At 43.5% G+C, this 23034-nt stretch overlaps 1 protein-coding gene across 3 annotated transcripts; it reads left to right on the top strand.

Annotated features, from left to right (window-relative positions):
- The first annotated feature begins 2970 nt into the window (after positions 1–2970).
- Positions 2971–22366, top strand: RAB11FIP1 (RAB11 family interacting protein 1). Of its 3 annotated transcripts, XM_066639458.1 has the most exons (7): positions 7960–7983; positions 10772–10854; positions 11297–11748; positions 12198–13032; positions 14534–16534; positions 17634–17736; positions 18406–22366. In XM_066639458.1, the coding sequence occupies exons 3-7, from the start codon at positions 11370–11372 to the stop codon at positions 18622–18624; spliced, it is 3537 nt and encodes a 1178-aa protein (XP_066495555.1). In that variant the 5' UTR covers positions 7960–7983; positions 10772–10854; positions 11297–11369; the 3' UTR covers positions 18625–22366. The 3 variants fall into 3 exon arrangements, with proteins under 3 accessions (XP_066495554.1, XP_066495556.1, XP_066495555.1); XM_066639457.1 differs by lacking the exons at positions 7960–7983; positions 10772–10854 and adding an exon at positions 2971–3400; XM_066639459.1 differs by lacking the exons at positions 7960–7983; positions 10772–10854; positions 14534–16534 and adding an exon at positions 2971–3400.
- The last annotated feature ends 668 nt before the right edge of the window (positions 22367–23034 follow it).

Genomic DNA, 23034 nt, shown 5'->3' with positions numbered 1-23034 from the left:
TGGGGAAATGTTACAGATCTGGACTTCGAACAGCTACTATGTATATGCTTTTAATAATGATAGTAAATGAGACTTACTCCTGGGTAAGTGCGGGGAAGATCGCAGTGTAGGATGGTTAAAAATTTTCCAGCTTGATGATGTCACTTCCGGTCATGACATCACTTCCTGGTGGGTCCCGAATGATTCTCATTTTAAAAAGTAGGTCCCGGTGCTAAAAGTTTGAGAACCACTGGTTTAGTGATTTACTTGCAAAATGTATTTGCCTACATTATCAACAGTTCAGACTGTACGTCCGCAGCAGCAAGGTATAAAATATCAGGTTGGGCACATCATGGCACACTAGCATTCATGCATTATGTACCCAGGATAAGTTGTATCCACTTAGGAATTGCTATCTGGTTTTAAACTGGTTTCACTGATAAGCAGCACAAACCCATCTGTTTATTGCAGAAGGAAACCTAACTGGCTTCTAAGGGATTTATTTATGTTTCGGTTTAGATTTCAACTAACTGCTGATTTCCCCAGGGGGGCTTACAAAAGCAATGGCAAAACAGGAGCATCATAAAGATAAGCTTCTTTCAATGCTAAGGCAGTCAAATTTCAAAGTTCAGGATATAAAGCTTGTGAGTTTTCACTCCCCAACCTGGATTCCGCAACATCAGCTAAAAGAATGAAGCTGGCAAGTGAATATTGGGTTTAATTTTAGCAGCAGCCCATAATGACAAAACATGGAAAGTCAGGGTGGTAGCCACTCAGTTTTTGACCAAGCAAGCAGTATTTTTGCAATGCGCAGCAGGATCTCTGTGGTTAATTCCTCGGGGTCTTTGCAGCAATGCTGCAATGGAAGGGATGTTTGTAGTCAGGTGCTGATTTCAAATAAAAGAGTTAGGGCACAATCCTAACCCCTTATGTCAATGCTTTCCAGGGCACTGACATAAGGGCAATGCAGCTCTGAGGTAAGGGAACGTTCCCTTACTTTGAGGAGGTCTCCGTGAGTCACACCCAACTACAGGATGCAGCACATGTCCCATCAGCACCACTATGCCAGTGCTGGAAAGCACTGACATAAGGGGTTAGAATTGAGCCCTTAGAAATTCAACCCATTCAAAATTATACACAGAACTACAACGCCACTCTCTTAAAGGCAGACATGCTATTGCATACTCTCAAATGGCTGTAGATTCTCTGATGAGGCGAATGCACTTTTCACATGCTCAGACACACTTTTCTCATTATTTTGCATGTTCCCCTCAGGGGTGCTATGCCATGACTACTAAGAGGGCATTGGTGCCTGTTATAGTAGAGAGATGGGTAGAAATTCAACAGCAAATTCTTTTTCTGACAAGTTGTACTAGTTGGATGTCATGAGTGACCATGTTGTGCGACCTTTCTGTTTTTCACTACTTCTACTCCTGGACATAACTAACAGCAGCTTGACATGCAGAAATTAACAATGTAATCCTATACATGTTTACTCAGAAGTAAACCCCATTGGGTTCAATGTGGCTTACTCCCAGGTTGGTATCAGATTGGAGACTGAGGGCCAAATCTTATCCAATTTTCTAGCGCTGGTGCAGTCCAGTCACTGCATGCCCAATCCAATCCAATTTTCAGGCACTGATGCAGCTGCAATGCAATCCTGAGATAAGGGAACAAACATTCCCTTACCTTGAGGAGACTTCCATGACTGCTCCACTCCCACTGAAAGATACAATGTATGCCCAGTTAGAAGGGCTGCATCAGCACTGGAAAACTGGATTGGATTTGGCCTTTAATCAATGAAGCTTTCTCCATCACCCCCCTGCAACTAACCATAAGTACCTGCGACTGAAATAATAACCAATTTTTCCCTCCTTTACAGGTACTACCACTCTTCCCCTTCCTCTGTTGTATTCCCTGTGACGATATCCTAGATCAGCGTTTCTCAATCTGTGGGTTGGGACCCACTAAGCGGTTCAACTGACAAGCCAATTTCAGGTGGGTCACACAGCACCCAGCTCAGGGCCCAATCCTAAACAATGTGTAGCCATGCTGTAAAGCATGCCTGCAGCCCTCAGTGCCGATCCAGTGCCCGTGCTAGCTCAGTGCCGGCTGGCCCTGGGCTAGTGCCGGTGGACTGCTGCTGCTCTACCGCTCTGTGGTCACCCAAACTGCAGGGTGGTGGAGAGGCTGGTGGGGGCATGGGGGGAGGTGGGGAGGAGGGGTTGTGGGGTGGGGGAAGGCAGGGAGAAGGCGGAGAGGAGATGTGCTGGGGTAGGAGTGGGGCAGGTAGGAGGCGGGACTGGTGGAGCTCTGCTTAATAATTATCAGTTAATTACTTGTTATTTATAATTGTTATTTTATTTAAAAGAATTATTTATACATATTATTAATTGTTATTTATTTATTATTATCTCTATTATCTATAATTAATTATAATTAAAGTTATATTATATAAATATTATATAAAATTATATAAAATTATAAATTATATATTATATATTTTATATATATTATATATATTAACAAATATAAAATTAATTATAATTAATAGTTATTAATAATTAATAACAATATTAATCATTATTAATATTAGTCATAATTATTATTCATCAGTATTTACAGTTATTTTTATTATTTACATTAATTGATTACTAATGATATTAATTATTCTTATTATTGCTGCCTGAGCAGAGCTGGGAATGAATGAACCCGTAGAGCCCCGCCCATTCATGACTATGCAAATGACTATGCTGCTCAGACTTCCATCCGAGTCACGTGACCGCTCCAAGTGAGGACAAGGAGGTCCCCAGAGCGGCTTCTCTCGCGAGAGTTTGCTGTATCTCTCGCGAGACTTGGGGCCACGGCTGGGTAGGAGGCGGAGAGGCGGCTGTCTCGCGAGATTTGGCGCGGGAGGACGTGACCCCGCCCCCGGGGGGGGCTTCGCGGCGGTTCTCGCGAGAGGAGCGCGAGCGCCTAGCGGACCCGTCAGTTAGCCGTCGGGCAGCGGCGGAGACGGAAGGGGGATGTCGCTGCCGGACTCTCCGATGTCGGCGGGGCCGCCCCGCTGGGCGCCGACGCACGTGCAGGTGACGGTGCTGCAGGCGCGGGGGCTGCGCTCGAAGGCGAAGGGCGGCAGGGGCCAGGGCGGGGCCGGCGGGGGCAGCGACGCGTACGCGCTGATGGCGCTGGGCAAGGAGAAGTTCGCGACGTCGGTGTGCGAGCGCTGCCTGGGCGCGCCCGTCTGGCGCGAGGAGGCCACCTTCGAGCTGCCCGCGCGCCGCGGCCCCGCGCCCGCCCCCGCCGCCGTCCTCCAGCTCACCGTCCTGCACCGCGCGCTGCTCGGCCTCGACAAGTTCCTCGGCCGCGCAGACATCGACCTCGCCCAGCTGCAGGAGGACGCCGGGCGCCGCACCACGCGGTAAGTGAGCCGGTGGAGCCTCCAGCCGCGGGAGCAGTCTACCTTGCACTCCGGGGGGGGCGGTCAGCGGCGCCTCCAGGCACAGTCTAGCTGCACCTCGAAGGTCTGTCCGTGGAGCCTCCAGGCACAGGGACACTCTACTTTCATCTCCAGCGTCAGTGGAACCTGCAGGCACAGTCTACCTGTGTCTCAGGGGTCGGTGGTTGGGGCCTCCAGGCACAGGGGCTCTGTACCTTTATGTCAGGTGTCCACGAAGCCTCCAGGCACAGTGGCACTCTACCTTTATCTCAGTGTCTGTCCATGGGACCTCCAGCAGTGCATGCCTGGTACTGGTTGGGGATGATGGTCCTTTTGTGTCTTTAGAGCCCTGGTGGTGGTAATACTGGCAGGCATTCATCTGTCAGGCAGACGAAAGGAAGTATTTCTTTACCCAGTGTTAAGTTTCATTACTGCTAATATTCCATAGTCTGTGGAACACCTTGCCACAGGATGTGGTCACAGCACCTGGCCTGGATGCCTTTAGAAGGGGATTGGGCATATTACTGGAAGAAAAGTCCATCACAGGTTACAAGCCATGATGGGTATGTGCCACCTTCTGGTTTTAGAAGCAGGTTATCTCAGAATACCAGGTGCAAGGAAGTGGCACCAGGGTGCACGTTTCATGTTTCATGTACTCATCTGGTGGGCCACTGTGAGATACAGGAAGCTGGACTAGATGGGCCTTTGGTGGAACCTCTCGTAGCAGAGGCAGCAGCGCACCCGGGACTGGTTGGGGATGATCCTTTTGGTGTCTGCATAGCTCTGGGGGTGATAATACCAGTGGGCATTCATATATAGCATGTTCTGAGTGTGCAGAGTGGTTCATGTATCCTGGCTTGATGGTGTTTCCTGGCTATGATGGAACCTCCAGCACCAGAGACACAGTACCTTTTTTGTGTGTCCAATGCTGGCAGTGATAATGCTTTGCTTTGTAGAGCACTTTCTGAGTGCTCTGAGTTCTTGAGTTCTTGACTTATTATCAAGAACTTGACGCTTATTATCTTGATGGTGTCTCTTGGCTTTGATGGAACCTCCAGCCGCAGAGGCAGTGTAACCTTTTTAATGTACTTGGTGTTAAGGAGGAAGAGGATCATCATAAAAAGTAACACTCTTCAGAGTACATAAAGTTCTTGACAAGTACAAGTTGAATGACTTCAGCCCTAGAAGACAGTTAACTGTATTAATAGTATGTGTCACTTCTCCTCCCACAAGGAAGGCACTCAGGGTGGGATTGTAATAAAAACTAAATGTCCTAAAAACAAGGTGAAATTAAAGTGAGGGACTAATAAAAGCAGAATTGTAACTGAGGCTGTAAAGGAGCGATTCTTATGATTTGCCTAAGGCACCATATGGCACAGGTGAGCCATATGGTGGAGGCAAGCATATGCTAGGTCCTGATTTTCCGTGTGGCGGCTTTTGCTACTGCACTATAGCATAATGGTTTGTGGACTGACAGTTCTAGTCTGACAATGTCTACTCCGTTCCATTGAGTACAGCAAGTTACTCCTGTGCAAGAGAGTGCTGTACCACAGCCCCAACTGCCATTCAGGACCAACTCAATTCAGACCTTGCCTCTGCTGTGGATTTGCTTGGTGGCCTAAGCAAATTGCTGCTCAGTCTTTCTGTCTGCAGCTTGCAAGGTAACCTGTAAAGGTGGATGTAAGGATTAGGGAAATCAACCTGAAGCACTGTATACATTCAGAAAGCACTATACAGGTGTGCACCACTTAACAATGGGGATACCTTCTCCAATCCCCACTGTTATGTGATTAGGTTCTTAAGTGAGCGTTCAGCTCAATCTAGTGCCTTTACATGTAAACAGACACTCCCTGCCAGATACTAGCTGGCTACACAGGCTACTGGAGATAGATTGCCTCTTCTTTGTATTAAACGCCTCTTTGTTGTGTAAACAGGCACTCTGCTGTAGGCTATGGGAGACCTGACTGCCTCATTAAAGGCCTCTTTATAGCGCTTTAACCACCACCATATATGTGGTCCGTCATTAAATGGAAGGTTGTTCGGTGGCAGGCACCAGTGGCATACATATAGCTTATGATAGACCTCTCTTCCTCCATGAAGAGGAACCAATTCTGTTTTAAAACCGGCGAAGCTTGTGGTCCTCATTGCATTGCATGGCAGCAAACTTTGTAAGTGTTGGCATTCCTAGTCTATCTACTTTGGCTTCCAGCAGCTTGAAAAGCAGCTTTTCTTGCATTAGAATGGTGGCCAGCAGTATGTCATGAAAAACAGTGGGTGGGTGATGTACAAAATGGGTTGGGGCCTGGGTTGGGAATAGGGTTGCCAACTCTTTAAAAAACACACACACAAAAAAAAACATGTTGAATTTCTTTTCCACCAGAGTAACAAACAGTGAAAAAACAAGAGTAGAAGTGGGAATAGGATGAGGTCATGGGAAGTTAAATAAAAATAAGGTCATAAATATATATATTATTATGGAATGAGGTAGAATTTCCAAGGTAATTGAGGCTGGTAGTTCCTCTATTGCAAAAGAAAGATCTGTTTGTCTGGAGCTAAACAGAATTACACCCAGTTAATCCACTTAGAGGAAACTAGCCAAGATATTTGGGTCATGTTCCTGGTATTCCCACCCACCTCTCCCGCCAACGCAACTTTCCTCCCTATGTAGCTTTACTGGCCAGTGTTTGTAGACCCTAACTTGGAAACAGTCATCTGTCAATTCTTGACTCCTGGGAAGTCATTTTGCAAATAGACTTCTTAGTATAGTGTTCAGTAGGCCTGATTGTGCAACCATTTAGGAGTGTTACCTTCTATGGCAAAATGTAGGTTCTTGTTAGGTGTGTCTTGTGATACTGGGGAACCTAGGCTTTTCCAGGCCAACCTTACATCATGCTTGTTCATATAGAGAGAGCTCTTCCTTTGCTCTCTGACACAGAATGATTTGAGTACTGCCTTTTTGAAGAGAATTTGCAAGATGTGACAAGTCTGGAAAAAAAACACACAAATATTTCCTTTCCTCCCTATCTTTTTTCTTCCATATAGTAAAGAAGCTATCTCAGGATTTTGTTGGGGGAGAACATGAATTTGCCAGGCAAGGCATCATTTAAGAACCAGTTGTGTGGGAGTGTTGTGTGTGGGAGAGTGGAAAGGAGCATTCTGAGTTGGATGCTTCTGCTTAAAACTGTAGGAAAAAAGATATGAACTTTGAACTTAGGCAGCTAAAAGAGCAGTCTGCAACCAGATATTGGCATTTCCTCAACTTGAATTGGCTTGATCAGGCCAGTTCTCTTTTCCTGTTTCCACCTCATTCTTCTGCTGTTTTTCTAACAGGTCCCTCACATTTTTTGGCTCCTGGGGGCTACTAAGCATGCTCAGCCTATATCAGAGTGTGTGCGATTTTTGATCTGCGAACTTGTGTACTTTGGCCTACATAGGGATTCCCCTGGAGCTTGTAGAAACCACTGTTTTGTCTGGGTGGTCTTGTTTGCCTATAAACAAAGGTGGTCCTAGGTCTGTAAACAGTTCCTGGGTGGTCCTGAGACTATAAACAGATTCAACCACTTGAGTGTTTATTGTTAGTCTATAGATGGCAAACAGTGTGTGTTTTTAGGCATTTATCCCCCTTTCCATCGTTTTAATCATGGAAAATAATAAATGCTGTGTTCTTCATAATTTCTTTCATGTATGCCTTGCTCATGTTTGTCTGTTCATAGTTCAGGTGAAACATGGAGCTGCGAACTTCCTAACCTGTGTTGTGTTATAAACGACTACAGTTTATCAGTTCTTGGTCTAGAAAGGATGAACTGAACTTGTTTTACACAACAGTTTCTCGGAAACAGTCAGGTTCACACAAGGATTTGGCTAGTGTTTGTGTAAGCACAAATATCTCTATGTTCTTGTAGGTGTTCTAATGTTCTAACATCTCTAATGTTCAATGTTCTAATATCTCTATGTTCTTGTAGGGGTGTGTGTGTGTCTGTATAGAGTTATATAGTTATATAGAGAGAGAGAGAGAGAAAGAAAGAGAGTTATATAGTTAGATAGATAGATATGTGTGTGTATAGGTGTGTGTGTGTGTAGTTCAACAGCATAAGGAAAGGCATTTTAAAGCAGCATTAAGAGGCTTGGAGAGTGACAATCTAGACCTGGCACCAAAGAGAAAGGAGGAAGAGAAATGAATTATGTAGTGAAACTGTGCCTATGTTAGTTACATTACATCAGCAGTTGTGTAGATAAATATTGATGCTTTCAGAGCCACGATGAGCCAGAGCAGTTGTTGATGCCCATCCCTGCTACCCCTCACTCTGCTGAGGGGTAGTTTGTACTGCTGTGGCTGTGCTGGTGCCTTTCCCTGGAACTTCTCTATGCTAGAGCCAAAATTGGTTGACTCTGCTGCCACCTACAACCCCTTATGTTGATGTTTTCCTTAAGGGCAGTGGCTCCCAAACTGTGAGCCGAGGCTTCTCAGAGCTGTGGAAACAGAGCTATGAAATCCTTATGAAAAATCTAGCACATCCCTGTATATAGTAGAGGTTCTCAAACTTCTCAGAAGTTTTACTCCTGAGGTAAGTCTTTGCAGGAGAGGGGGTGAGACCAGCAAAGCAATTCACAGGATCACGTTGCTAATGGGGGTGTAAGGGGAGGTGCTTATGGAGGGCTTCTGCAAGCTATAGGAGGTGAGGGGAGCCCCCTCCCAGCTCTCTGCAGGGCTCCCAGATGCTTAGAATGTTCAAACGGAGAGATCGCAAAGCATTTCCTAGTTGTGTTTGCAAACACTCTGTTTGCACATTCTAAGCATCGGGGAGCCCAGGGCTCCCTGCACCATCTGCAGCTTGCTGCAGTCTTCCCTGAGTATAAGTGCCCCCATTAACGACACAATCCTGTGGATTGCTTAGCAGCTCTCGCCCCCTCCTCCCCCTTAAAGGGACCAGAGGACCTTTACATGACTCACCAGTTTGTGTACCACTGATTTATAGGATTGTAGCCCTAATGGGGAGCTGCGGTCAATGGCCCCATAGGTCAGGGGAGCTGCCAGTCGAAAAAGTTTGGGAACCACTGCTTAAGGGAAACATGGCTAGAAGAAGAGAGCAAGCAGGGGAACTCTGCCATCCCATCTACTTTGTAATTAGGATGAAGCGGAGCGTTTAACTTGGATGTGTGGCTCTCCAATTGATAGCACAGTGATTTAAGGCTCTTTCTTGCTCCTTGTTTTTGCCTATGGACCTTCAAGCTTAAGATGCATATTGTCATGCATAAAATGTGTGTTTAAATAGCAGGGTGTCTGAACAATACATATTGATGATGCTTTTCCGGTTGTTTCACATATTGTGGAATAAACCCGGTTGTTTAACTCTGTGTGCTGATCATATCTGAAGTGCTGCACCTGTACTTGGCAATTCACGCTGCGATAAAACAACACCGGGAAAGAAAGCATTGTGATTTTCTGTTTGGCAAACATTCTTTTTAGACTGATCTCATGTCCTACTCTCGTAGCATAACAGTCTCGGAGTGTTATGGGAGCAGCGATCATAAATGCCACTTTCTAAAAGTGCTTGTTAGTGTGTACTGTCAATAAATGGCAGCCTTTGCATGAAGGAAACTGGAATAATTAACAGAGCGAGTCCAGCAGGCTCTCCAAGTTTTGCCATGGCAGTCTGGTGTGCTTTCGGCAACCATGATAGGTATGTGAGGTATGTTTGAAACAAAGCTCCTCTTGATAACACGTTGCTGTTGGAATGAGCACTGCCAGGTCAGAGTCAAAGCACCTAATTAATTTTACAAATGAAGGCTTTGGCTGCAACATTTAATTGAACAAATTTGAGAGCTTTGGTTGACCTTCTAGTTTAATCATATGACCTAGCAACAAAGAGTAGATAATTAATTCAACATCCTTAATTAGTGGACAGCCCTAATTAAAGCATGCAGTTCAGTATAGCTGGGTTTTTTTTCTCTGTGCAGTGATGTAGGTCAGCACAACTTCCACTGGTGACATTTTTCTGTTGAAAATTTTCCATTTCCAAAACCCTCATTGTTTCATAAGCATGATGTAATAAAAAAGGAGACAATATCACCCAGATTGTACAGTTTCAAAGCTATAGTTATTTTCTTTGGTAATTATAGTCTTTGAAATGTATGACTAGTAGTCCTTCTTCCAGCCTCTTTGGTGTTCAGCAGAAGAGACCGTGTAGACGTACACAAACCTCATCTTATGTTGACTACCTGGAGATCAAGGCAGAACTAGCAGATCCAAGCCTGCATTCTTTTCACATATATGTTGCTTGAATGTTTGGCTGCACCTTGAGACGAGTGTTTCATACCTGGGGGTGGGTGGGTAAAGCATGCAGTTTTTGGAGTGTGCTAAAATTAGTACGTGACAGCCCTCATTTTTTGCTTAAAAATGTAAGGGAACTGCATTTTATTGAACTGTAGCGCCTTGAGATGTTTGCAAGTATTCCAGCACAAAACAGTTTTTAAGTTTCTAATTACACAGCCTCTGCTTGTTTATTGGCAAGTAAGTTCTGCTGAGTTCAGCTGTGTTTACTCCCAAGTAAGTGTGTATAGGACTGCAGACCAAGGGTCAAACTGTATGAGCAGGTATCGCCATGCACCAGACCAGAGCCTAACTTCCAACCTCTTTTTTAAACAGCCACGCAGGGTGACGATCTTGATTGGGATTTGCTCCTGCTGCTGACTCTGCTTCTAGAGCAGATTGTTGCTTCAGTGGGACAACTTTCAGGCTGTAAATGGCACAAGGGGGAGAACAATCCCCCCCCCTCCCTGCACACCCTGGTTCTCACTGGAACTTAAAAAAAAAAAAGCACTTCTGATTGGAAACTCACTTATGGAATAGGTGTTTACATGCTTGTGTAGTTTGGCCCTAAATAAAGCTTTGAGTTCATTTAGGTATAACAGTGGAGATGTATGTGCCTTATTGATTTTTTTTACTAATCAGATATTTCAAGTCAAATGCTTTATCTGTTGGAAAAAATGTTTGAGGGATTCATACACATGGTGTATGTGTAAAAAAAATACACTGATGTTGATGATGATCACTAAATTGGATCTCAGAACAGAACATTTTCCATTGCTCTGAATGCATGAAGATTTTAAATGCAAAACTCCTACTTCCCATAAGGAGAAGATGAGAGTAAAAATGGTACCCCAGCAAATGGCTTGCCTGTCTTCTCATGCTTTGATCTCTAAGTCTGTTTTTTTTTCCTTTTCTGGTTTGGTATCTCAGCTTTTAAGTCTTGCTGTGTTCCAAGAACTGGGGAGGTTTAGGAAGTGACTGCATGGCTTTTATACATATTTTCCTTCTTCTGCTCTAAAACTTTCTCTGTTTCTCTCTTCTAGTTTTATATCCTCTGCTGTGTCCAGCTTCATTCAGGACTATCCTATCTAGTTGTCTTCGTATTGAGCCTATGAGGAGCAAAAAGGTTAGACACAGCTAAGCTGCCATGTCTTTTTGGCTCTGTTATGGAAATGGTAGATTCTTTCAATCTCTCTGACACCTAACATTACGGCCATGACACCGACCGCTGTTCTATGTCACAGAAATGCATAGCAGCCCATTGTGATGTGGTTGGCATGACTTCCATGTTGAGTGAGATTTTTAAAAAATTATCTTTAGCGTCTTGAAAGTATTGGACAAAGAATTCAAACTGTTGCTGCAGATTATGCAATAAATCACATAATTCTGCATTTCTACTTTGCTTAAGTGTGCATTGTTGGCTAGATACCTCTGTTAGTATCAGTTGCAAGATCTGATGTTTCTCCCAGGTTGATAACTAACTCCTCTTTCTGCTTGGGTTAAAAATGACAGTGATAGTGTAGTCATTAATGCTGACGCTGAACTTATTTTTGTTTATGTGTACATAGATGGTATAAGCTCCACTCCAAACCGGGGAAGAAGGCCAAAGAGAGAGGCGAGATTGAAGTTGATATCCAGTTCATGAGGAGCAACTTGACAGCCAGCATGTTCGATCTCTCCATGAAGGACAAGTCCCGGAATCCGCTGGGCAAGCTGAAAGACAAACTAAAGGGGAAACGGGGCAGCGGCTTGCCAGACACAGCTTCAGCAATTATTCCTAGTATAAGTCACTCCCCAGCAGGCAGTGATGAAGAGTCGAATGAGAAAGAGAAGAAGAAATCCAAGTTCAAGACACTATTTTCCAAACCTGGTCTGCAGAAAAGCAATGTCTCCCAGTCCATGTCTGTGCTACCTACTCTCCAGCCGGTTACGGAGAAAGTTAGACTTAGACCTAGTGACTTTTCATCACAGTGGGGTGATGATGACGATGACGACGACACTTTGACTCCAGTCTCTGAGAGTAAGTATCTCTCTTGATAAGCGGAACAATTCAGTCTTCAAAGGACTTATTTTCAAACTTCCATGGAAAATATTTTAGTAGAAACCTCATCTCTGCATTTTTTTAAAAATGTGGCTAAAACAAGGGTTTTTATATCTTAAATAACATTATTTAAGAACCCTGAACTGAATCTTAGTTAATTATGACTGTTTGAAATTAATGGGTCTTCAGTTAATCATGACTGACTTTGACTTCAGGGGTGCTCAGACATGACTAGTTTTCTTAGCCATTGCTTGGAAGCTTTTCAGGTCAGTTTCCTTTGGACATGTATGTTATAATGCTATGAATATACAAGAGTGCCTTCACAGGTGGGCATCTGCAGTAGTCTCCAACCTTAGGGTATTGTTAAGACTAGGTATGGCAGTCCTGTCATTTCATACTTCTAATGTTAATTTCACTTTTTTTTCCAGAGCCTTCCGCAAATAGAGCTGACAATAACTCGCTTTATCCGCCTTCTGGCATGTCTCATAAGAGAACAGGTAGTTCAGATTCCAAGCAGTTGAACCAAATCGCCTCCAGCAGCAAGAAGGATACGCTTTCACTATTTGGTGGCCTGAAGCCAAAAAATGACCCAGCTTCCCGGTCCAATGTGTGTATCAATGGCAGCCATGTTTATGTGGAACACAGTGATGCTCTTTCAAAAGACAGCACTCCATCATCCCCTTCCCCTCTGACACCCCGGCAAAAACGGCTCTTTTTATCCCAAGAGAACTTGTCTTCCGAAACTGCTAAAGAACCTGAAGTGACTGGACAACTCCCTGCAGGCAAAGGGCCTCCTGAGTCTTCCTCACTGGAATCCTTTAAAGCCATGACTTTGCCGTCGTACAAGCTACTGAGTGGGGATTTTCTGGAAAGCAGCACTCCAGTGACTCCAATTACTTTGGACATCTCAAAAGAAACTAAAGAGAACAAAAAACAGGAGAATAAGAAGTCAGGTTTATTGTCCCTAGTGACAGGGAAAAAGGAAGCTAAAGTCAGCGAGGAGACGGAGAGTGGCGCTGACACTCCTCTGAAGCTGAAGGAAGTGAAACGTGAGGAGAAAGAATCGGCAAGGAAGGAGACTAACCCCTTTGAGGTCCCTGGGGAAGGCAAAAGAGATCGTGGTCCAGATAAGAGCAGTGCGGCCAGCGTCCCCACTGCAAAGACCTCCTCCAACCGCTTTGATGACGTTGTTGTAGGAGAAGAGAAACAAGAAAAAAGCACTGCTCCTGTGAAGCCATCTCAGACCAAGCCTGTCAAACCCAGGTTAGTTTGGGGGGGTAAATTTCTGACCTGGTCATAATTGAAGATCGGAACTTGAGGAGGCTGAGATGCTTGCCGCCAAGGCAGATGCCTGCAGTTCTTTTGCCCTGGACTTCAAGCCTGTGAAAGAGGGCGAGAGAATTATTGTCATTAACACTGTGCTGTGGAGAAGCAGCACAGTGTTAATGACAGCTGCTCTTCTTGGCTGCCCTGCTTTCTTAAATTGGGGTGGGGGATAGAAATAGTGTAATAGCCCCGCCCCCCAATCGTGTTCTGTGAGCAAGGGTAATGGCTGAGCATGAAAACAGACCAGGCAAGTGAATCAAAAGGTGGGGCTCCTCCCCCCACTATTTGCCAGTTCCTGAGAATAATGGTGGCCTGACTTCATTTGTAAAATATAACTAATAACTTCTGTAAACATGACTGCACCTTGCTCTAACACCTTCAAAGAATTTTCCCTTAATGTACTTGAACATGGAAGTGAAATACTTCCTTCTTAACAGTGTGTTGGGTGTGCCCTTCATTTCCTCTTGATTTCTGCAGAATAACTAAATTTAACACTCTTCTGCTGCTTAGAATGACATTTCTGTGGCTTTGTGGATGACAGTTGTTTGGAGAGAGTCTTGCTTTTGTATGGAAGCCTGATATAGCGGCACTCTTCTGCGTTTTCTTATCTCTAACCCTTGCATTTATGTAACTATGTATTTAAGGAATGTGGGCACTGATGCACTGTCTTGCATGACTGGGGTGAAAAGAATGCTTTCCATTGGAGTCAGTCTGTCGTCAACGTGCAAAACAATGTATTTTGTAGACCTGCTGCTTTGCCGCAAAAGAAGTTGTTGCTATTAAACCTTTTCTGTCCAATGTTGTATATATGTAGTAGGGATCAAATGTGTACCCCTGCGGGCTGGGCAGAAATGGGTTAAAGGAATGTTATTGCAAAGGGCTGAGCTTGACTGATAGAGAAACACTAATTTTGCAATCCAAATATTTCTCAACCAGTGGTACTTGTAGCACCAGTGGTACTTGAGGTGGTGTCTGGTGGTACACCAGATAGGATCTCCAGATGCCTATCACCTGGCAGTGAAACGGGGAATGCAATGCAACAAGCAGCGATAGGAGGATCATCTTGGTGGGCAGAGCTCCAGCGTGTGCTTTTCTCACACTCAACAAAGCCCACCTGTCCACCCTGAGCCTCTTACCTGTGTTTGTTGCATCTGCCTCCCAGTCAGGAAGTACCTGGTGATGACATCAATGCCAGCTGCTTTCGGTGGTACTTCCAATCAGTGGACCATGCAAAGTGGTACAGCAGGGTACAAACATTGAGAAATGCTGCACTTGGGATATCATAGTGGAACTTATTTCTGAGTAAACATGCATATGATTTACTGCATTTATACATTAATGTGCAGCAGCTTTCTGAAACTGATTTTCAAAATGTTACTGCTTGTCTTTGGTTGCACCTGCAACTGACATGCAGGTCTTATTTTGTCCCTTCTTGCAGAGTGGGCGTGTCTTCAGAGGATGAAACCAAAGCCGCTCTTACTATTTCTGAGCCTTCATGTGTTTCTCCTTTCCACCCTTCCCACCTCTCTAGTAACGACCATAATCCCTTTACCTCTAACCTTGGACCAGAAGTGAAAGCTCTAGGCTCTGATAGCTTTCGTGGTCCTTCCTTAAACCTTTCCTCACCACATGACAATAATCCTTTCATTGTGAAGTGGGAACAGGAGTCCAAAGTACAAGATTCTGAATTCTTTTCAGCCTCTCCTCTAGCTTCTGGTAAAGAAAATAACCCTTTTTCTCCTAACTGGAAACAAGAATCCCAAATAGAGAATTCTGGAAGCTCTACTAAATCTCTCTTGTATCTTCCCCACCCTCCAACTCCTGTTCTTGAGTCCCACCCTCTTCCTTCTCAGCTTTCTAATGTTGACAATCCTTTTGAATCTAAACAGAAGGAGGAATCTGAACATATTAACAATCCTCCCACGCCTGTCACCTTTCCTCCTCCTGCTTCTAGCCAAGAGCATGACTCTTCTGCAGGGAGCCTTATAGATTCCAAGAAATGTCCTGTAATACCTTTAGAGGAGCCACAAAATGAAGGCCTAACTAATCAAGGTCCCATATCCAGTCTTTCTGGCAGTCACCCTGAACACTTCTGTGACCCGGTAGGGCTCCTTCCAAAGATGCAGCATGATAACAAAGACGTCAACATAGTGACCCCACTGAAAGAAAACAATGGAAGCATGAAGAAGAAGTCAGTGACCTTTGCTGTTGTCGAGAGCCAAGACCACCCAGTGAGTAGTGGCGACGAGATGTCAGATGAAGATTCCATCGAGAGATGGCATGATGAAAATGAGAATGTAGAAGTTTCCACTGAAAGGAATGTAGAACTTGAACTAGAGCCAGAGCATTGCTCTGTGTCTAGGTCATATGATGGAACAATAAGTTCTGCTGCTAACAATGAGGGCCCTTTAGAAAAACAGGCTGAAACCAACTCCCCAGTTAAAACAGACCCACCGGTTCCAATCCCAAGAGTCCTCATGCTGTCACCAAAGGAAACCGGCTTGTCGGGAACTGAATTGAATGGAAATTCGCTCTCTGTTCCACCAAAGCCAGCACCAAGAAGCACTCTGAAACAAGACAAGTGTGTATCTCCTCCCTTGACTGACACAGCGGAGAAGGATGCAAGGAACTCTGCCTCAGAGTTGGGTTTGGTGGTAGACAATTCTGAAACACTTGCTAACAATAGCTCATTACCAACTTCAGTATTGACTGAACTTCATCCTGGACAAGATGGTGGTGCTGTTGAATCTTCTGAAAGCAGTAATCGTGATCTCTCTGTGTGTGGAATAAGCACACGATCAGCTGTTTTAATTACTGGAGACCTCAATCTAAAGCCTGCTACCCTTCCAGTTATTCCAGAAGTCGGATCGGATGATGAACAGCTGAGTGACACTCAGAAAGGTGTCAAAAAGACAGGCATTTGTGAAGATTTGTCAAGGACTAGTGATCGTTCTTCAGAGTTATGGTCTTTAGTTGAGGGAAGAGAGCTGGCATCAAATAAAAAAGCCACTGGCAAACAGACCTATTCGCTTCTTGCAAGAATGACTGATCTTGATGATGAATCCCTTGAATCCAACAAGGCCTTGATTAATACTCTAACAGCAGGACTTCAGAATGTCAGTCGTAGCATAGGGGAATCAGAACCAAAGGGTGAAATTCAGGAAGGTAGGCAGAGTGACTGCTCTGAGGCCTCTGATAGTCCTGCTTCTCTTTCTTCTCTGTCCAGTTCTGCTCTGCCTCTAGTCCCTACTAGTCCTTTCCAATCTGAAACTCTTGGCTCTGATAGAGCAGAACCTCCGAAAAAAACTGCAGCCGAGGGTTTGGATGCCAAAGTCGAAATCTCTGGCAAGAAGAGGCTTCTTCAGGCGTGGGTTTCACCCTCTGAGATACAACCCAGTCAGGCCCTGCAGAGTGGTGGAACTCAGCCTGCTAAGCTCAGGTGAGAGGACACATGGGGGACTGACAGTCACAAGTGCTGTACGTGGCTTTGACTTTTTCCTCCTTCTGCACTTGAAAACGAAGGAGTTTCACACAGTTTCAGCAACTGAACACCCCTCACCATTTTGTGAAATTACTACTTGCGCAGTTCTTAACAGAGAAATAAAATTTGAGTCAAGTTTTATTTCTAAGGCATCATTTGAAAACACATGAAGCTGTAACCTTGCTGAGCCTAATGCAGGTCTGGGTCTGTTCAGCGCCTGATTGGAAAACTGCTGGAGAACCTTATTGAAGGTTAAATTGTGTAAGGCAGAAAAAAAAACTTTATTTGCTGTGGTGGTGATTTGGGTTCAGCCTCCATGATGCAGTGAATATGTACTGATGCTTAGCCCATAAACAGGATGGGGGAAGGGAAGGATTAGATATTTTTTCCAGAGAATTCTCCCTTAACTTTCTGTCGTATTAAAATGCCAGGTTTGGTTTCATGGCTTCACCATGGTGAAAAGTCACAATAGTTGGGTATATGTGCAGTGTGGGGTGGGGTGGGAGGGGCAGGAAGTGTTTTCAATTATGAACTTTAAATGCCCTTTAATTCTTGGTAGTGCTGAGCTCTGTATCCAGCTATGGTTCATGGTTGCTGGTGGCAGTTAGAACCTTGTTTTGTTTTTCAAAATAAAATTTTGAAGTTAACCTTTGCTAAAGAACTTGAGTGCAGAGAACTACCAGTATAGTATGGCAGTTGTATTTTTGCAGCCAACCATCTCTCTTCAAGTTCTGTTTTGTATTTTCTGTATGTATGATTTACTAAAGATTGACTTCGGTAAGCCCTACAACACTTTTGGGGAGTGTAGAGAATGCAGCAAAATAATTCATCCTTGGTGTAACAGTGATTATGGAACTTAACCTTGCAATGAAAGACTGCATTTATGGAAGGAAAATTTTATTTGAATGACTTAAGGGGGGGGGGGGGAGGAAAGCATTCATGTATACAGGGTACTTCAAAGCTTACAGGTCTACTTCTGGTTACAAAGGGTCTTCAGTTATGCATTTGTAAGGTGCTCAAGGATTGCCTGAAATCACAGGGTTTGTCTTTTTTCTAGACTTCATCCTGTGAAGCCAATGAATGCTACAACAAACAAACCATCTGAAAAAACCTTGAATGTAGCTAAGATTTTGGACAGCCGGAATGAAGCTAATCTAAAGGTATGTAAAATAGAACATATTTTTAAAGCCTGCTAGGCAAGGAATTGCTGTAACTCAGTGGTAAGGCACCTGCTTGATATGTAGCAGATACAGATTTAATCCCTGGTACCTCCAGGCAGGGCTAGGAAAGGATTTTGGACAGCTGACAACAGGCAGTGATCAGACTCAGAATTTGGTCATTTAGGGTGTCCATTTACTACAGGGGTGTGCTGAACTTCACGGTCTTAGAATCTACCCTGCTTTTCATAGTCTTTGCCTGAAAGAATGCTTGAGTTCAATGAGCAAAGTTTAGTGATTTTGCTGTGTTACAAAAGGATGTGCATCTCCTAACCTACACTTGCAGTGCATTCATTTAACACCAGTGGTGTGCTACTAAGGTGGCCTTGTCTTCGCCACTTTGTTTCTTTCTAGTAGTAGAAACTGCTGAAGCAGGCATACTGAAGCCTTGTTCTTTGTGTACCATAAACGTGCCTCCTAATAGATCCTGAAATTCCTGTTATTGTGAAACTTTAACAAGTTTCTGCTGCTCTGACAGAGAATCTCCTGTGCCAGTAGTACAGTCAGGATTTTCGAGGAAAGTCTGAATACCCCCTTCTCACTTTTCTGAGACCACCCATGTGGCTGCTCTCCCCACCAAAACTGTTAACCTTTTTGTTCTTCCTCCCAAAGAAGTACAACCCTTCGGATCCTGCCTACGCCTATGCTCAGTTAACACACGACGAGCTGATCCAGCTGGTCTTGAAGCAGAAGGAAGCGATAGCAAAGCGGGATCTCCAAGTGCGGGAGCTCGAAGATTACATTGACGACTTGCTGGTCAGAGTAATGGAAGAAACCCCAAATATTCTTCGGGTCCAGAACCGCGCAACCAAAAAAGCTGGCAAGATGTAAAATGGCCTTTCAGTCCAAAAGAAGACTGCTTTGTTGTTCTGCCTTGGGAACTAGAGAAAGTGAAAATGTTGGACTCTGAAAGGACTGTTGCGTTCACCCAAACAAATGCTGTGTGTTTTTCTATCTTAAGCTCCTTATATTGACTTGACTCTCCTTATATTGGAGACTGATTAGTAATTATATAATCCAAATGGCTGTAGGTTAAAACAAAAAAAAACTCATTTCACCCTTTTAATACACTGTACATGTTTTGCTGCTGCATTGGGGTTCAAGGCTTGTGAGTCTGCGGCTGTGGAGGAAGTTATGAGCCAGTTTTTAAAATCTGTGAATAATTCTGTTACTGGAACATTTTTAAAGGGTTTGCATTTGAAAGTGGGCACTTTTCCATGGCTTTTGGATGCATAGACTTTTGACGTTTTGGGATATTTTAAGTGGCTTAGTGCAATATAAACAACTATACTAATTACATGCGAGATAGTGAGAACAGTACGTGTTAAGAAGCTTTGTTGCATCAGCGCAGTGTCTTGTTTTGATTGAGCTGCTGGAAAAATGAGTACTTCCACAAAGCAAGTGTCTTTTTACTTACAAGGAGCACAGTCCATTAGGATTGTCTGCTACATTGGCCTCCTTGATTGAATGATGATTGATTGAATGTTACAAGTGTGGCTGCACTGTTCTAGTTCATTTTGTGGGGCTTGTTCTGTACAGTTGCGCAATGAGTTGTGCTGAGATGTCTCCATTTGACTTCCGGAAGAAGAAAACAAAGAACTACAAAGCAATGACTAGTAAACAGACTGCCTTGATGGTGTTGCACCCCTGGAAGATTGAAAAATGGAATGCTAAGCGAGCAATTGATTGCTGGCTTGCCAATCTACACATTACATGGATGAGGTGGTAACATTCTGGGCTATTCCGTTTCAGTCTTCAGTTGCAGAGTTGTGGTTTTTGAATCTGCCTACATGCAAAACATCTAACTACATGCAGTAAACCAGCAAATTTGTGAGAGGTTTGCACAAAATTTCTTCTCTGAAGTGCTCATTTACTATATTTTTTACTTTTTTTACTCTTATAGTAAATATTTAAAAATATTTACTATATTTTTTTTGCATGGGTAAGCATTCTAAAATATGACTTACAGCTGTAGTAGAACAGCCCAGAATTCTCCCACCTCCATTTACCACCTTTTTGTAATGTGGGTCTTGGTGCCTTTTCAAGTTCTAAACAGCCTACTCCCCATCTAATTGGCATGGTTTTCCAAACCGTTGTAAATGCCATCTTGGTTTGGTTTATGCTGCTGTTCTTGCTGAGACAGTTAGTGTGCATTCTCCCTTCAGGCTTAATGACCTTTTGCAAGCTAGATACGAAAACTGGCACGTATAATGTGCTTTCCCTTGTCAGTTAAATTGGGAAAACTTATTCTATTATGGATTTACTAACATCCACGAGTGTTGCGAGACAAACTGGGCTTTCTCTCTGTTAGTAGCAGAGTACATACGGTGCGTATCGAAAAACAGAGGGCAGAATCAAACACTTCTGTATCTCATTGATTTTAAATGGGAAAGTAATTCTCCAGTTGAAATCAGAGGGACTTAAAATTTGTGCTGAACTCTTGCTGGGTTTTGCCCTTAGTTGGTGAGTAAATAGTCTAAAAATTTTACCAAAATCATTCTGAATCAAATAGTGGTGGTTCTCAAACTGGTGCGTTGTCCCTTTTAGGGGCAGGGAGGAAGGGAAGGTACCGAAACTGGAAGTGGGTTGCAATAATATTTTTTCATTGTTATGAGGCATGGGGAGCCCTGCAGAAGGCTCTTGTGGGGTTCCCTGCACCCCCAGAGGCTGGTGCAGGAAGAAGTTTTTTTAAAAAGCCCCTTGGTCACCTGCAGCAGTGCAGTCCTAGGGATCACAGCCTTGCCATCCCCCTGCCCCAGCAAAGACTTATCAGGGTTCTCAAACTCCCAGGAAAACTCCTGCTGAAACAGGGAATTTTAATCTTTATCTTCTCTTGTTTCTGTTTATCCTGCACTCTGCAGATGTGTCTTGGTTTTCTCTTGTGGATTTAATTGACTTGCAAGGATCTGTTAAAGAGTTGTAAAAAAAAACCAAACTTCATTCTCACTATATGTCTTGGATGAAATTTATTGGTTGCTATGATATGGAAAACTGAGATTTAATTGAGTGTTGATTGAAGAGTGAAATGTAAAAGGCAATATGCCTCTCGCAAAAGTTCATTTTGTCTGCACACTCTCAGCTTCTAGCCCGTTTGGAAATGACGCAAATCTGGAATCCAGGAAATGTGTCAACACCAATTGAGTGGTGTCCAAAGGCGCTGATGGATAAATGTGCTTTTATCCATAGTTTCTGCTGTAGTCTGTTTCCTTAGTTTTCACGTGCACTTTAAAGGGGTGAGGCTGGCACTGAATTGCTTTGCAGCCCTTCCACTGCATTCAGTTTACTTTTGCCACACTGAAATGTAAACTTTGTCAGCTGAAATCAAAGAGCTTAGCATGAACTAAATGCTGCGTGTTTGTTGTGTAACTGTGATCACCAAAGAACAGCGTTAGCTCAAAAGGCTCCTCTATTATCATCAAGCAGAACTGCAGTTCATATGATTTGCAGTCCTCTTGTGATGACCATCAAACTATGCTTTTTAAGGTGTTGGTACAAAATAAGGAATGCGTTTGAACATGTGACTTCCAACTCTGGGCTTATGCTCCTTGTTCTGTTACCATAAATGAGGTTTGTGGCTTCTTGAATTGACCTCTCTGTCATTTTGCTTAGAGCTAAGCTTAGAGCTAAGTCCATGGAATCCATGGACTGAGGGTCTCCTGCCTCAGTTATATGGTAGAAAGAGAACGATGATTTGCTAGGAAAGGAGCTGTTTAGGTGTCCTGCACTCCTGGCTCTATAACTGGAAAGATTGGCACATTTTGCTCATCAAGCTGACATTAAGATTAGAACATCTTCTTTTAAAAGCTGCCATATGCTATTTAAATGATCAGAACTTTTTGTTTGCCCCTTAGCTTTATTTTAAATGGTCTGATGATGCCCTGTGTTTGGTTCTGCTGGAGCCATAGCAGAATATTACTTCTCTCTTATTTCTGGGACTATGTTATGAAAAGGTTTGTACTGGAAACTTTTTATGAGGGTGGTCATGTTCCCAAAGCAGTCTATGGAAGGATATTTGCTTCACTTGTCTCCTGCAAATGGGAGCTGTGCATCCAAAGATAATTTGTGTGCTGTTGAATGGTGCCACTGTTTTGATAGCGATAGTGCTGGAGAAGTTTCCAGCAGATTGTGGTAACTTCACTCTCAGCATTTTAAAATGGCCAGCGGCAATTTGGTTCAGACGGCTTCTTGTCATGCTGTATCATGTGGATGGGGAAGTACTACTACTAGGCCTAAATCAGCTGACTGCAGCTTTGTACAAAAACCTGATCAGATGTTTACTTGATGAAATTTTCAGCAATAGGAGAATAGTGCCTTGCAATATGTGCCTTCTGATTGGTACCTATAATTCTTCCAGCTCTGAATACAATCTGGGCAGAGGGAGAATGCTATTTTTTTTGTTTAAGGAGGTATATATTGAATGATAAAGCTTACATCCCTGTATGTAATTTTACTCAGTGCTTAACCTTGAAGGATCTGAATATTTATATTTTCTGTCTTGCTGCACTCAGTACATATGTCACTGGTTTTTATAAAGGCCTTCAGCTTCATGAAACGTTAAAATAATTCAAATTTCTGTGTATGTTATGTGTTTTTGTCGCTTGAAAGGAACATTGGGTATTCAGTGAAATAATGGGAATGTTTGCAGTCTTACTGGGTGAGCTCTGTAGTTTACTGGGAGAGAACAAGCTCCTGGATTAATTAGCAAAGACAGTTCTAAAGGAAAGAGTATTTTATTATTTTCTGTTAGTGTTTCATATAGCAATGTCAACCTGCCTGACACTTTACAACAGAAGGGAAGGTGTCCTCTGCCTTAAAGGGTCTCAAACACAAGCTTAGAGATTTGGCAATATGGTAAACCTGATGTTGTTCATTAACAGAACTGGGACAGTATAAACAGGCTGAGCTGCCTTAGATAGTATCGGGTCTCATAGAAGAATCTGGTTGGAAAGAATCTTCAATTAATCCAGCATTCACACCCTCCTTCACCACCACTTCCACAGAATGCAGGGAACACAAGACATCGCTGTGTGCCATACATGCACAGTGAAATTAGAATGTGGGCATCACATGAGACTTTTGGGCACAAGGACAGGAGGAAGATTGAAGTCCTGTGAATTAGCACTAGCCTAATTCAGATTAATGTGCTGGACTTAAGTAGTGTGTGATCCTATAAACTATAGTTAAGACCACATGGGTAAATTATATGTACTAAATTTTTCCAGTTCAGTGAAATGTTATTCC

Source organism: Tiliqua scincoides, chromosome 11 (assembly GCF_035046505.1).
Source record: "Tiliqua scincoides isolate rTilSci1 chromosome 11, rTilSci1.hap2, whole genome shotgun sequence".
Taxonomy (NCBI): Eukaryota; Metazoa; Chordata; class Lepidosauria; order Squamata; family Scincidae; genus Tiliqua; species Tiliqua scincoides.
This window is presented reverse-complemented; position numbering and strand designations above follow the sequence as displayed.

Bases quoted from the DNA above. Each gene is read 5' to 3' on its own strand.
- RAB11FIP1 (XM_066639457.1), top strand. From the start codon at position 3,006: ATGTCGCTGCCGGACTCTCCGATGTCGGCGGGGCCGCCCCGCTGGGCG. The intron at 16,535-17,633 runs GTGAGAGGACAC...TCTTTTTTCTAG, and splicing joins ACTCAGCCTGCTAAGCTCAG to ACTTCATCCTGTGAAGCCAA. The intron at 17,737-18,405 runs GTATGTAAAATA...TTCCTCCCAAAG, and splicing joins GGAATGAAGCTAATCTAAAG to AAGTACAACCCTTCGGATCC.